At 41.0% G+C, this 14,625-nt stretch overlaps 1 protein-coding gene across 3 annotated transcripts in view; it reads left to right on the top strand.

Moving 5' to 3' along the window:
- Positions 1-58: 58 nt before the first annotated feature.
- The window catches only part of GFRA1 (GDNF family receptor alpha 1), a 299,658-nt gene continuing 285,091 nt past the window's right edge, over positions 59-14,625 (top strand). Inside the window, exons 1-4 of one of the 3 annotated variants that reach the window (XM_027851809.1) lie at positions 59-328; positions 489-807; positions 2,057-2,350; positions 3,819-3,902. In XM_027851809.1, coding sequence (XP_027707610.1) covers positions 768-807; positions 2,057-2,350; positions 3,819-3,902 — 418 coding nt within the window. In that variant the 5' untranslated portion in view covers positions 59-328; positions 489-767. Of the gene's footprint in view, positions 329-439; positions 808-2,056; positions 2,351-3,818; positions 3,903-14,625 lie in introns of those variants that run through there. The other 2 variants (XM_027851807.1, XM_027851808.1) reach the window with 2 other exon arrangements.

Here is a 14,625-nt window from a genome sequence, read left to right on the forward strand (position 1 = left end):
CCTTCCACATAAGCAGGCTGCTGCCACTGCCGCCGCTCCCGCCGCTGCTGCTGCTGCTGCTGCTGCTGCGGCAGATACTATGACTTGGAAGCTGCTTGGGGCTCCGCTCCCAGCCAGCGAAAAGTAACCTTATTTATTTAATTCTGTGCATGCATTCAGTCGACAACGCTCCTCCGTAAGCAGCCGGAACAAGGCACCCCCTCGGACTTTTGGGGAAACCTCCTTGGAGATCCATCTCCCTCTGGCTGCCCTAGTGCAGCTTGGGAGCGTTCCCTGGCTTTTTAACAACGTATCCCAAGAAGAGGACCCTCCCAGCGAGAAAACCGAGGTGGGGGTGGGCAGAGAACCCCAGCCAAGGAAAGCTTCCTGAGGCGGGGGAGAGGAGGTTGGGGGGTGTGTGGGGGGAGGTGGGGAGAGAGACAGACAGACAGAAGGAGGAGGAGGAGGTGGGAGGCTCCAGGCTTTCTCGCCTCTAATTTCAAAGCTAGCTCTCCTTTCCAGGTTGGGTCGGACCTGAAACCCTAAAAGCGCAGAAATCCTTCAGCCCCTCCATTGCCTTCGGATCCCAAGAAGCAGCAGCCGCGGCTGTGCCTGAGGACGGAGTTTGCTCTTGAACTCGATGGATCTGAACTTTGGGCTGCAGAATCATCAGTGCGGCTGTTGGGGGATCGCTACGTGCTGATCTCCGGCAAGGGACGGCTGCTAATTATTATTATTATCATTATTTTTTTTTGTGGGGGGTGAGCAGTAGCTGGGCGCTCGGCACGATGTTTCTTGCCACCTTGTACTTCGTGCTGCCGCTCGTGGGTAAGTTGTCCTTTTTCGAATGTGACAGATCCCAGTGTCCCCCTCCCCCAGCTCCCAGCACAGGGTGGGATAGGGGAAAGTGTGTGTGTGGGGGGTGGTGAGGTTGTTTGGGGGAACTGGATTACATTATTAATCCTTTTATAAAGAAACTCCACAGGTTTGGGGGGGGGCAGTTCTTCCTCCCAACCCCCAACCCGTTTGTGATTTTGCTTTGCCTTTTTTTTTTTTTTTTGCTTTGTATGACCTTGTCTCGATTCCCCCTGCAGTTTGCATCCAGTGGGGCACATCACTGTTCCTTTTTTTTTTTTTAAAACCTCGGAACACCCCAGGGTAATTATGGAAGCGATTTGATTCCGGTTAGAGAGAGGGCAAAAGATGTATTGGAACAGCGAACTTATAGGGAAAAACTTTTCCCAATTCGCTTACCCGCCCAACGTTTGCTGCTGGAATAACTGGTTGCTTGCGTGCCTCAGTTTACCAATCTCGTCCCCAGAGACTCCCTCGGTTCCCCTCCTCCCACTTACTTTCCATCTGTTTTATAAATCCAAATCATCTCTCACCACGCCTGCCTCAACCCCAGCGTTCCAGCGCCTTGGCGTGGGCAGTGGGTGTTTTTTCACTGGAAGCCTTGAGTAGTGGGTAGGAGGGTTGGGGAAATTTTTCACTTTTGTGCCTAGCCCAAAAGGCCTCGAGCCTGACAGCAAGTAACCCGGTTTTGCATTAACCTCGGAAAGCAGATGCAAGGGTAGAATTCTCCGTTTGGGGCTGAAAAGCCCAGTGCTCCCACAAGTTGAAGTGGGGCAGGCTGGGCTGACTGCTGTCTTCCTTTCTCTGGCAGCCGCTTATTGTGTGGGGAGCAAACCTGAACCCTTACTGGCCACATGGCAAGCCACTCACCAAGCCAGCTCAGTGGGAGGGTGAGGGCACTGATTTAGGGCTAGGAGGGGAGTGACGGTCTCCAAAAGGCCAGCAAGTAGTACCCCCCAACCCCTTACCATACATTTTCTTTCTATACATTTAAATAAAAGTAATTCCCTCCTCAATATGGGTAATAATGCAAACAAGAAAGTGAATGGAAGGTTTTTAAGCCCCTAATTAACATGCTTAAAATCAGGTTCCCTTTTATAAGAGCAAAGTATCGGGGGAAGGTGGGGAGCAGAGTCCCTGGCTGCCTTCCAGAGGCTGATTCCTTTACCTAAAGGGAACGTTGTATTTCTCACCCTTCGTTCCCTTTCTTCCCCCTTCCTAGATATTCTTTTGACAGCTGAAGTCAGTGGCGGGGACCATTTGGACTGTGTGAAAGCCAGCGACCAGTGCCTCAAAGAGCAGAGCTGTAGTACCAAGTACAGAACCCTGAGGCAGTGTGTGGCGGGCAAAGAGACCAACTTCAGCCTGGCATCTGGGCTGGAGGCGAAGGATGAGTGCCGGAACGCTATGGAGGCTCTGAAGCAGAAGGCACTTTACAATTGCCGGTGTAAGAGGGGCATGAAGAAGGAGAAGAATTGCCTGCGCATTTACTGGAGCATGTACCAAAGCTTGCAGGGTAGGGACCCAACCCCCACCCGGACTCCTTCAATTAAGCCCTCCGCCCCGCCCCACCTCGCTCCCAGCCTCACTTATCATTTCCCTCCCAGCTTTCTCTCCAAGCTCCCCCTCATTCCAGTCCCCCACTTCCCCCCTTAATCACGGACAGGCTGGCCACACTGCATGCAGCAAGCCCAGTCGAAGGGAGCTGACCTCATCCTCCACTTGGTTGCTGTTCAGTTTGAGAATGAGAACCTTTCATCAGACCCAGGCAACATCAGCAGCTGGTGTTTCCTGCTGCTGAGGCAGTCGTGGCTCCCTTGTTCTCCAGCAATCCACATAGGGATTATGAGGTTAGGGGGCGTCCTCCAAGGTTACCCGGGCGACCTTTTTAAAGAGATTCGGGCCCGAACAGAAGTAGAGGGCCATCCCAAGAATTGGGAGTTCTCCTTTAAGACAGTTGGCTTCCACAAAGATCGTTGGGAACTTTTAAGAGAATGTGCCCTGAGTACATTACTTTTTTGTTTTTGTTCTTCCCATCACTCATAGAATTAGTGGTTATCCTTGATGAGGAAAGATGCGAGTATTAACTCTAAAAAGGCCAGAGATTTCCCCCCCTGTATTGACTCCCCCCAAAAAAACAAACCCTGATCAGACTGTGAAAAGCCATTTGTTATCTTAGATGAGCATAAGAAGGGTGTCTTGAACCAGCTGGTGTGGTTAAACTTTGGATAACAGAAATAGCTCATTGGAGAAGAAATCCACTTGTCACCAGTGCCTATTCCAAGGGGAATTTCTGTTCTTGAGCCCTAGAGGCCTTTTGCTTTTGTTGATCTAGTACCCACGTCCTGTTCATTCAATCATCCACTGAAACTGTCACTGAACACCTGACAGTGTATGAATTTGACCTTGATTTGCCACCACTTCCATTAAAACTTTGGAACTTTCTTGGAATCTAGTTTGATTTCTTTACATCTACAATTAAAACGGTCCATCATAAATTATCCCATTTTTAGCTGCAGTACCTGGTTTCTGGTTACTAATGTAGAATTTTTACTAGAAGAGATGGTTTGCTTCTTTCCACCCTTATTTCCATTGGCTCCAGGAGACAGGCAGGACTTGTGATGTCACTAGCTTGTTCCTCTGTGATTTCATCCCATTTTGTAGAGTGGGGGAGTTTCTGGCAAGACACACTGGATTGCTCTCCAATGTTTTCATGGCACCCTGGGGAGAGAAAAGAACAACAAAAGAGGAAAGAATTAAAAGAAATAAACAACCCACAAAGATGAATTTTAAATCTTTGGAAGTCTCAGCATCATTTTTTTTTTCTGTGCTATAGATAATAGAATAGCGAGTGAAAATAATGTGTATGCAATTATTTCTTTAAATAGAATAAGTAGAATTCAGTAAAAAATATAATACTAAGAGCCCCAGGTAGCTTCAGATAATCTGCTTGAAAAATAGCCCAATTTTTCTTTCACTTTTAGGAAATGACTTGCTTGAAGATTCCCCATATGAACCAGTTAACAGCAGATTATCAGATATATTACGACTAGTCCCACATATGCCAGGTAAGCAGATTTATAGCTCTTCATTGAAAATGCCAGCTGCCTGTATTAAATGAACTGCTTTGAATTCTGTTTAACTCTGCATTAGTGTAGGTAACAACAGTAAGATGACTTTGTGTATCTGGGAAATTATAGGTAAACTGGACAAAGTGTAAATCTTTCTAAGAGGATTTTGTGGTTTTTAAAGTCTAAAATGAAATTATTTAGTTGGGAAAAAGCAAGTGGCTGTTCTTAGTTGTGTGTAGTGGGTTTAAAAAAATAGATTGGTCAACTCTTGGGAAGGAAATGCCAGTTCTACCTGTAGGTGGCAATAAAATTCCCTTCTTTATCATACAGTAGTAGCTGTGCCTAACTCACATAATTTGTTACTTACATTACAGAAGATCTGAAGATAATCTTTGGTGGTGGTGGTGGAGGGAGGTTTGATGAACTCAAGTGTTGTTTTCCCTGCCTTTTAACTTAAAGGATTACATCGGCTCATTTACAAAAAATAATCCCTTCAGATCAAGAATAAATCAAGTTTGTAATGTTGTAAAGAACATATTCCTGTGCTATCATGTCTTCAAAAGTATTACTTCAAATTGTGTATTTGGGCCTTGAGAGAAGTTTTTGTTCTGGTCTGAATGAAAGTGATATTATTTAAGGTTTTCCTAAGCATAGTGAAGGAGAGGCATGTTTCATAATGATAAGCATGTTTCAGACAGATGTTATGGGATATTCACTGTTAATATTTCCCATAAGAAGATCTATCCATCAAAAATGGTAGTTTGTTTCTAAGTGGCAAAACATAGGGACTGATGTTGAATTTAATACCATATCATAATATAACTTGTTGTTGGTACAGATGCTATATATTCTAAATACCTAATTTACCTTGTATGGCATGCAGAAGGGGGTCCAAAGAGCCATAGCAATAACAAGCTGGAGAGGAAGGTTACTAAGGTAGGAGGAAAGAAGGCAGGTCCAGTGTTGGGATATTAACATATTATTGAAAAAAATAGAAATAATTTCTATTCTGATTTTCTGCATTCACTTGAGACCAACCATGGTCACCAAGGAGCTAGAGATCCTGGAATTTTCTTGATGGGAGCTCAAGTTTCCTGCAGTTAGAGTGGGAATGGTACATCAAAAGATCATCTCATTCAGGTCCTTCATTTAGAGGAAGCCGAGGTCCAAGGAGATGAAGTGATTTGGCCATGATCATAAGGAAGTGGTAAAACCAGCATTATGAATATGGGTCTTTTGAATGTCCAGATCCAGAGCTTTCCTCACTATATCTTGTTGATATTTTAGCCTATTGTAAAATTCTGTTGAGCCAGCCATGAAGGAATATGGAATAAAGAAGAAAGAGAGATTCAGAAAGAGTCAGGAAGGCTGGGATTTAATTCCATTTCTGCTGCTACTCTGTGACCTTGAGCAAATCACCTCCAGGCCTTGGTTTTTACATCTTTACAATGAGAGAGGTCTGGACTAAGGGATCACTAAGAGTCCTAGCGGTGTCATGCAGTGTCCCTATGATTCTAGGTCTGTTGGAAACCAGATGTACTTTTCTTCCATGATTTATCTAACTTGTTTTCTTGCACATTTTTTTTCCAGACCTGTGATTTCATCATTGTAAGGAGTTTCTTGTGAGAAACTCAAGACTATCAATGCAGATATCACCTGTTTGTTAATTTATAATCTTAGAGAGATGCCTGACCACTGAGAGTTTTAAGGGAATCACATAAGGTTGAAGGTTGCCAGTGTAGGTCAAAGGCAGTATTTCAACCCAAGTTTTCATGATCATGAGGTCTGTTCTCTCTACATTGGCTGTCAGGCAATTGTTAATGCCTTGTATTTATTTGTGCATTTAAACAAAGTGGTCCTGATTGGCCGTGGAGACAAAAAGCTTCTTACTGACAGAAATTCCCTTTCACCTGCTAGTTTTTAACCATTCTCTTTCTTTTCAAATGCATCATTTAATCAGTTTAATCAAACAACTGTTGTTGTTCAGTCATTTCCAGTGTGTCTGACTCATTGTGACCCCTTTCAGGGTTTTCTTGGCAAAGATACTGGAGTAGTTTACCATTTTCTTCTCCAGGTCATTATACAGATGAGGAACTGAGGCAAACAGGGTTAAGTGACTTGCCCAGGGTCACACAGCTAGTAAGTATCTAAGGCTGGATTTGAACTTGGGAAGATGAGTCTTCCTGACTTCAAGCCTGGCACTTTATCTGCTGAGCCACCTAGTTGCCCCTAATCAAGGATAATATAATAATAAAATCTGATACTTGGGTCTGTGATAAATGTGCTTTTCAAAGGCAGCAGTCATTAATGACTGACCAGGTCTGCTAGGAGTGAGATTACTATATATTGTAGTAGGAAGAACATTGATTGGATTTGGATGCAGGGAACCAGGGTTTGTGTCTTGGCACAGCCATGTAAAATCTGTGTGACTTTGGGCAAATTGGTTAATTTCTCTGGGAATCAGTTTTTCATCTGCAAAATGAGGTGGGGTGGTGGATGAGATGTATACTAATGTCCCTTGAGATTTCATGATGCACTCTTAAGAGGAGATGAGACTTAGGCCCACTGATTTTCTGAACTCTAATGAGCTTGAAATGTTGTTTAATTAGCTGACATTTATGTAGGTTTAACGTTCGAAGGTACCTTACATGTGTTATCTATCTGATCTTCATAAGAAACCTGTGAAATAGGTGCTCTTATTTTGATGACAGTGTTGCTTTGGTGAAAAAGAAAATCAGAAGGTACTGTGTTTGATTTTGTTTCCTTGAATAATGTATGTGAGTAGAGCTTGGTATTTACAGGATATATAAAGGCAGTAGAAGGGTTGACAAATGTTGCTTTTTTTAAAGCCCAAATTCTGGCTTTTAGAAGAAATAATTCGTCTTCCTATCCCTCTGCCTGGGGTCTAGGCAGCAGCTTTCTGCTTTTGCAGATGTGGAGGCAATAAGAGTTGAAGTCCTGCCAAATGTGGCTAAAATGTTTATCTCTGTAACCTTGTATGTGTGCACGTAGCCATGTGCTGGCTCTCCCTACTGAAACACAATCTAGCTGAGTGTCTTTTGTGTTTCCCACTCTCTTTGTTTGGACCCAACCCCTCAAGTCCACAGCTGACTTTTGCAATCATTTATTAATTGGCCAAGATCATAGGCCACTTACTGCAGTTGTCAGCATTGTCAATAAAATACCGTGTCAGTAACACAGAGGGAAAACTGAAGATTAAACTGATTTAAGAAAATGTGAAGTTTCTGCCCTGAAGAATATGTAGTCCACCAGAAATCAGATGGTACAAGCAGAAAAGAATGGGGTAATGTGATCCTGGCAACTTTTTAGCTGAAAATTTTAGACTAATAGGGAATTGGAGAGATGGGGTCTTTCTACAGGTTGATGTTGGTAGTATTTTAGGAATTCTGAGTTTGAGGAAAAGGGGGTGCTATGTGGTAGTGGGGAGTAGTGGGCTGTTTGGAAGAGGGATATTGGAGCAGAACAGATGAAACTGAAGAGTGGGATGGGGGAGGTCGATCAGGAGGGCCTATATATGAGACTAGAGAGTTTCTGAAAACTGGAAAAATTGCATTAGTGTTTAACATCCATGTCCCTTTGAATTGGAGCTCTCTGCTCCTTTAACCTCTGCTCGCTTCCCCTTTCTTCCTCTGGTAAAAGTTTGAGGAAGAGAGAGAAGTGATCAGTGACTTGGAAGGAAGATGAGCTTGCTGGTAGAATTTTGGAAACTCTGGAGAGGGCAAAGGAAAACATTGGGAAATTTTGAAAGCACAGGGATGCCTGCCTAGGAGAGCCTAGGGAAGGCTGATCAGAAAGGAGGAGAGGATATAGATGTCTTTGTTTTGTATAAAAGAGGAAAGAAGGATTCAAGATTTCAGACTATTGATGCAGAGATTGGAAGATGCCAGTTTGTAGTTTTAAATTTTTATACAGAGAGTTGTTTGTTTGGGAAATAGAGGCTGAACAGGTAAAGGAGAAAATGGTTAAGTGAAAGGGCAGCTCAGGTTGGAAAATATTGAATTGATTTGATGGAAGTCCAGCCCTCAAACTGTGACCTGTTGATTTTACTTTAGCAAGTCCAAACACGGGCCTACATCTGGATTCCTGGGTAGTCTAGAACCTCCCTGAATTTCCTTTTAAAAATTTCCCATATCAAGTTACTTTTTTTGCGTTGAGCTGTGAATATGATAGGACATGACTTTGTTTCTGCTTTAACGTAATAGCAAGTTTATTATATTCCTACCCTCAGTTAAGATTTTTCTTTTTCCCCTTGCAGAACTGTTAAAGGCAGAGTAATGTCTATTTTTCTGCTGTTGTATCAAATCACAATGAGACTTCTCTGCTATTTCTTTATGTAGGAGAGGGTCTTGCAAAACAGAGGGATGTTTAGGTCAAGATTTTTATACTCAAAAATATACCCTTAATAGTATACAGAGACCCTTGTACATTGTATAGGAAGGATAAGGTAAGGAAGACATTTTCTCTCATCCATGATTTTTCTTGGGAATTAGGAATATAAATACTTTCCTCATTATCTTTATTATTCATAGGCCAAGTGGGATAGAAAGATTGGAGACCCTTTGGCCTCTGCTTAGTGCTCTATAACAAAGAACTTTAAGTGACATTCATTCATTCATCAAAAATTTCTTGAGCACCCACTAATGTGTTAAGCACTGTAAGGATTACAAAGATAAATCAAAGATGGTCTCTGTCATCAGAGCTTACAGTCTAGCAGAGAAAGAGCTGGAGGGAGACTGTCTTCCCACTTCACATTGGAATGTATTTTTTTTTTCCTTGAGCCACATAGGAGAAAATCTAGCCGACTGCTTGAGCCACAACACATTGACTTTGTCAATTTCTTGGATTTTAGCTGTGTTTATGAAACACTTCCAGATTTGTAGTAAGTCTTCAGAGCCTTTAGGACTTGAATGTGTGTCAAGGGAAGTCTGGAGTCTGTAGGGTATGTTGGTACAACAGGGAGAGGACAGCTCTGAACCAGGTGTACCAGCAGACCTCCTTTGAGTTGGCACCGATATTTTCTGACTGGCTGACTTGATGGCAAACCACTTAACCTTTTGAGCCTCTGTTTTCTTATCTGTAAAATGGAAATAGTAATACTTGCACTACCTTCCTCAGAGGACCGTGGTGAGGAAAGTGGTTTACAAACTATGAATTGATTGATAAATTTGAGTTATTATTATTACATTTGTAATTCAGTAAAAAACATAGGAGGAAATAGTCAATGAAGTATAATTCATTGCTTCTCCGTCTCACCCCCCCCCCATCCAGATCAGCAATTTAATCGATATAGGGAAATTCCCTGTAAGTAAAATCCCCCTACTAATGCCCCTCAGTAACTGTTCTGCAACTTACAGCCCTGGAGTAGTGACTGGTATTAACCTGGTGTCCATGAACTTGCTTTTCAAAAAATAATGATTATTATATTTAGTATGATTGGATACTTTTGTAAATTCTTCGTATTTTATTTTATGCAATTAAAAACAGTATCCTGAAATGGGGTCCATAGATTTTTTGACCAGATCCCTGTCTTAGAGAGAAAGTTATTAAGTGATTAAAAATGATTTATTGCTGATTGGGTATGTTGTTTAGAGACGGTTTGCTTAGACGACAAGCCAGGAAGACCTTAGTTCCAGCCCTGCCTCCGAATCTGATTGGGCAAATCTCACCCAGTGCCCCAGGCAACTTTCTAATGTTGATCTGTTTCAGTAAGAGAGAATTCTTCACACCAAGAAATCAAAGGTCTAACTTGCTCTCCCCACCTCCCAAAATAAAAGGGCTTATTCTTTTTCTTAATTCAAACGGTGAACATTTATTAAGGACCTACCTTATGTATATTATATATACACATATAATATACATGATCTTGTATGCATATAATGTGCACACACATGCATACGTGTGTATGTACACAAGGCATCATGCCAGGTGGTAGCAGACAAAAATGAAATCGTCCCTGCCCCCGAAGAGCTTATATTCTTCTGGGTGGAAGCAACTTGTGCACATGTGTTCTTCCTGCTATACTAAAGATCATTGGAGAAGAGTACTAATAGTAACTGGGGGATCAGAAAAGGCTTCCAGTAGAATGTGGACCCTGAGCTTCCAACTCCTAATCTTCCTACTGTCCATACTTGCCCTTTGCAAAACCAGAAACGTGCCCGAGGATTTTTTTTTTTTTTTCCTATCTCATCTGTCATTTTGGAACAACTCCACAGGAAACGGGTCGAATGAACCTTGTTTCAGTGGGCAGACTACTGAAGTAGGAGTTAATGGTTTTGGTTTCTCCTAATTTGCAATGTGTCCTGCACTGAAGCAAATCCTTTTGGGGCTTAATTTCTTTATTTGGAAAATGAGAGGTTGGACTATGTAATTTCTAAGGCGTCTTTCTGCTCAAAGATTTTTGTTATGTTGCTAGATGTGATAATAAGGGATTTATGGTTTTTTCCTTTGCTTTATTTTATTTAAAGAAAAATCATTTTTTTTGTATTCTTGTAAGAAACATTTTAATACACAAATTACTTGAAATAGTTTTTTTTTTTTTTTTAAGGAGGGATAAGTAGTTGTTCCGTATTTTTATATTTGTCGTTTGAATTGTCTAACTGTTTTCAGGGTTAATGAAGAAAAACCTTCAAGATGCCATAGTCTCTTTTCTAGTCATTTAGGTCGAGGACCTTGTTTTTTTATTTATTTAAAGAGATATTTAGCCATTGTTCAAAGTTAGTTTTGGGAATATATATTCATTAATAAAAATTTAGCTATGGGGATTTAAATAGTGGCTGACTACTTTGGTCGCCTTCTGAGTAATCAGAAAAGAAAAATAAGAAATTAATTGATGCTTTAGATGTTTTAGTCCTTAGATTTTTCAAAATTAATCTTTTATCTGGAATATTCATTTGAAAAGCTATCCACTTTCAGCAATTTAGAGATTCAACTAGCTGGGTCACTGATGAAAACGAATAGGTAATTTGCATGAAGGGCTAATTTATTATGTCCCTTGGGCATTTCTTTCATCTTGCCTTCCATCCTAATTAATGTTCTGAGAGGGTCTAGTCTGGTGTCAGAAATTAGGGGTGAAAGCAGGCATTGTTAACCTGCATTTTTTTCATCTTTCTTGATATTGTAACCATTCCTGGTCCATGGTCAGAGAGTTATCCAAACTGGGAGCATATACTGGGTGTCCTGTGTTAGATTTGGGATCTTTAACTGTTTGATATTGTAAAAAAATCAAGATGATGCTGTGTAGATTCTTCAGTCCTAGAGGGATTTGTAAACTACATACATAGAAGGAAGATAGCAGTGGCTTAATTATTTCTAAACATAAGCTCTCTAGTAAGAAAAACAACAACAATCCAAAAAAAAAAAACCCCAAAAAAACCAACTCCTTAAAAAGCTGTCCAGAAATTTGTTTCAATTGGTTCCGGCTGTGGTAAAGCCAGCTGTGTGAGAGTTACACAGCTGAGAACGCCAAGAGAACAAGCAATTTCTTGAAAAATCAATTGCAATTTACTCCCACTAAATTGGCCAAAGTACCGCCCTGACGAAGTATTAGCATATGAGGAACTTTCAGTCATGTGGCCAAATTCTCCTATTTTGGGCCAAACCACTGTTTCCTTTGGGATGCTGCCCATCACAGAGCTCTTCGCATGGGAGAATCTTCAACCCGGCACCATTTTTATCTTGGCAGGTTATTTGTTGGTGTGGACCCTGCTGTTAGCTTCTCACAGGCATATTTGAAATTTGGAAGATCATCTCCACATTGTGCAAATGAGCTCATGATTCTCTTTTTGGGACAAAAGAGAGCGCTGTCCCCTGCTCATCTTTCTTCCCAACTATTCCCTTTGTTCCTCCCCTGTCAAAACAAAACAGCATTTGACACAATTCCCTTTGAGTTGAATATAAGCTAACACCTATCATTTTAGTATTTAGCACTGAATTTTGATGGAGTTCTTAATTGACTCCTGAAATACAAGACACGCATACTATTAAAACCACTCCTGTGTAGCTGTAGAAATATTAACCCAAGAATTAATTTCTGGATCGTCTCTTTCTCATTTCAGTGTGAGGACAGCTTCTAAAGCAGAACAAAATGCCTTGGGCCATTTTTTTGTAATGTTGTAGTATAAATAGCATTACACGGTGGTAAAGAAAGGAATTCTTAGTTCTACTTTTCTTTTGTTTAAGGTGACCTAATGCTACTTATTTGTCTGTAAGTACCTGGAATTTCCACTTTTTAAAAGTTTGTAGTACTTTTTTTTCCCCACTGGCTAATTCTCTGCCTAGGCTTAATTCTGATGCCCTTAGTACATGATTCTCTTGTACACAGTTAAGGTATGGGACCAAATCTATGATTTTATTGGTGTAGGGAATTTGCAGTGACGAAACTTCCTCTACCAAGGGCAGACCTTCTGTGCAATTAGTCTTAGAGACTTCTGGGATACTGAGAGGTTAAGAGACTTGGCAAGGCATGTGGTACAGTATGTATCAAATGTTAAGACTTGAACTCAGGTCCTCTTTACACTGAGGCCTGCTTTCTAAACACTAAACTGCTGCCTCCCTAAGATAGTTAGTAGTGTATTGATCTCATTTCTTGTAGGGTTGGTACAATAGGTTTCTAGAAAGTATATGTATACAAAATGTGCATTGATCGCTCTTACTAGACTGTAGCTTTCCAAATAAATCCTCAATTAGAAGACTCCAAGACAGATGAAAATTATCAGGATTTTTATTTTATCTAGTAGGCATAGGAATGGCAAACTGAACAAGGCAGGAAATAAATGCATTGTAAACAGAACTGTACTTGAAGTGAGAATTGATTATTTTCCTGTGTAATAATGAAAATGATAATAAATCAAAATATAGTACTAGTGTACACAATGGTTAAAAAAAGTTTTCAAGTCTTACATGTTCAAAATGGAAACATTTTCTTAAAATTGACCAAGTGTGTACTGACTAATCAAGATATTAAAGGATTTTATGGTGGTGGCCAAATGTTTTAGAAAGAAGTAAATTCCCTTTTTTGGTCATTTTCTATTAATATTCCTCAGTTTTCATTATTTCTTTCTGATATAATATACTTTCCTACCAAACAGTGGGTAAATTTTTGTGACTATTAATGAGATTTTTCTATATCAATGAAAATATACTCAGGGGCCACTAGATAGTCTTATTTAACTAGACTCCCAGGTTCTTTGTCCTGGTAATGTAGGAGAGTTGCAATGGTTCCTCAGAGCTCTCCCCTCCCAGAAGCTCCACACATAGAAAATGAACCATGGTAAAAATGCTAGATTGCTATGATTTTAATAACAGAGAGAACAAGGAGGCTGAAGGAGCTAGGGGAGGCTTCCTGGGATTTGAGCTAGGCTCTGAGGGATGGCAGTAATTTGGATAGGTGAAGGTTCTTGAGGCGGGGGAAGGAGAAGGGGAGGGCATTGTTTTCGAGGGCATTGTTTTCTGGTGATCAGAGGTATCACCAGACTTGGAAAATATGTGAAATTTGAATAGGGTAATAGATAAGGCAGACAGTGAGATCAGCCTGAGCTGAGGAAGGAGGCTCATTAAGATGCAACTGAAAATCTGTTTATATTGGTAGAGTGGTGTCATGGAGAAGGGTCTCGATGTAATAGGAAATGGGAGACCATTGACAACTTCCAAGAAGCGGGGCAGTGGACCATGAGGAAAATAGTCTTTAAGGAAAATGAGTCTGTCAGTGCTTTGAATTGAAGGATTCCTTGTATCTCTTTCCTTCATCACTTTGATCCCCTGTAGTGGGCTCGAGCGGTTTCCTTCTCTTAGGACCCCCGGAATCCTTAAAGGGACTCCAGCTTTGGCTGCTAATTGCCAGGGCAGCTCTTCTGACTGGGAGGAATGGAATTTCCCTACAGTTAGATTCTGTTTGCTAATCGACGTATTAGATTGTTTGTTTCTCATTTATTTTTCTATTCAGTTTTATGGCTCTCTTGTTTTCTGAGTCACTTGTCTGTTTTCCATGAAAAATCAGGGAGGAGAGTATGCAGACGAGTATAGACAGTTTGGTGAGGGGGTCTTGAACTCATGCCCTATAAAAGCTTTGGAAAAGAACTGGAGAAGAGAAAACTTGAAGGGGTGAGAGAAGAGGGGACATAATCACTATCTTCACGCATTTGGAGGACTGTCAGTAAGGACAGGGAATAGACCTGTTCTATTTGGCACCAGATAACAGATCTAGGATTGTGGTGGAAGTGGCAAAGAGGCAAAGGCTCGAGGGGAGGAAAAGAATACTGAGAACCAGAGCCATCCCTGGAGTAGAACTGGCTGCCTTGGGAGGTAGTAAGTTTCCCATCACTGGTGGTCTTCAAGCAAAGAAAGCCTGGATGACCACTTGTTAGGTATGATGCAGGAATGTCTTCTGTTCAGGTACAGGCTGAATGAGATAGCCCTGGAGGTCTTTGCCAACTAGGAGATTCTTTAATACTGTAAAATTCTAATTTGAGTTAAAAAAATCTTCATAAAAATTAAGAGTTGCTGAATTCTGGGAAAAAAAAAATTGGAATGGTAGAGCTGCTCAGTAATCCGAAGGTAGTCCCTGTGCAATATGAAGATAGAAAATGAGGGAGCTGACTGCTGATACCTGGGAAGGTAATTAGTGCATTTCACATAGCTAGTTAGCAAGAAATTGGATTGAGTTTTTTTTTAATATAACTTTTCAGTTTTATGGAATGTATAT

The sequence above is a fragment of the Vombatus ursinus genome, unplaced genomic scaffold (assembly GCF_900497805.2).
Source record: "Vombatus ursinus unplaced genomic scaffold, bare-nosed wombat genome assembly UNPS02009205.1, whole genome shotgun sequence".
NCBI classification, from domain to species: Eukaryota; Metazoa; Chordata; class Mammalia; order Diprotodontia; family Vombatidae; genus Vombatus; species Vombatus ursinus.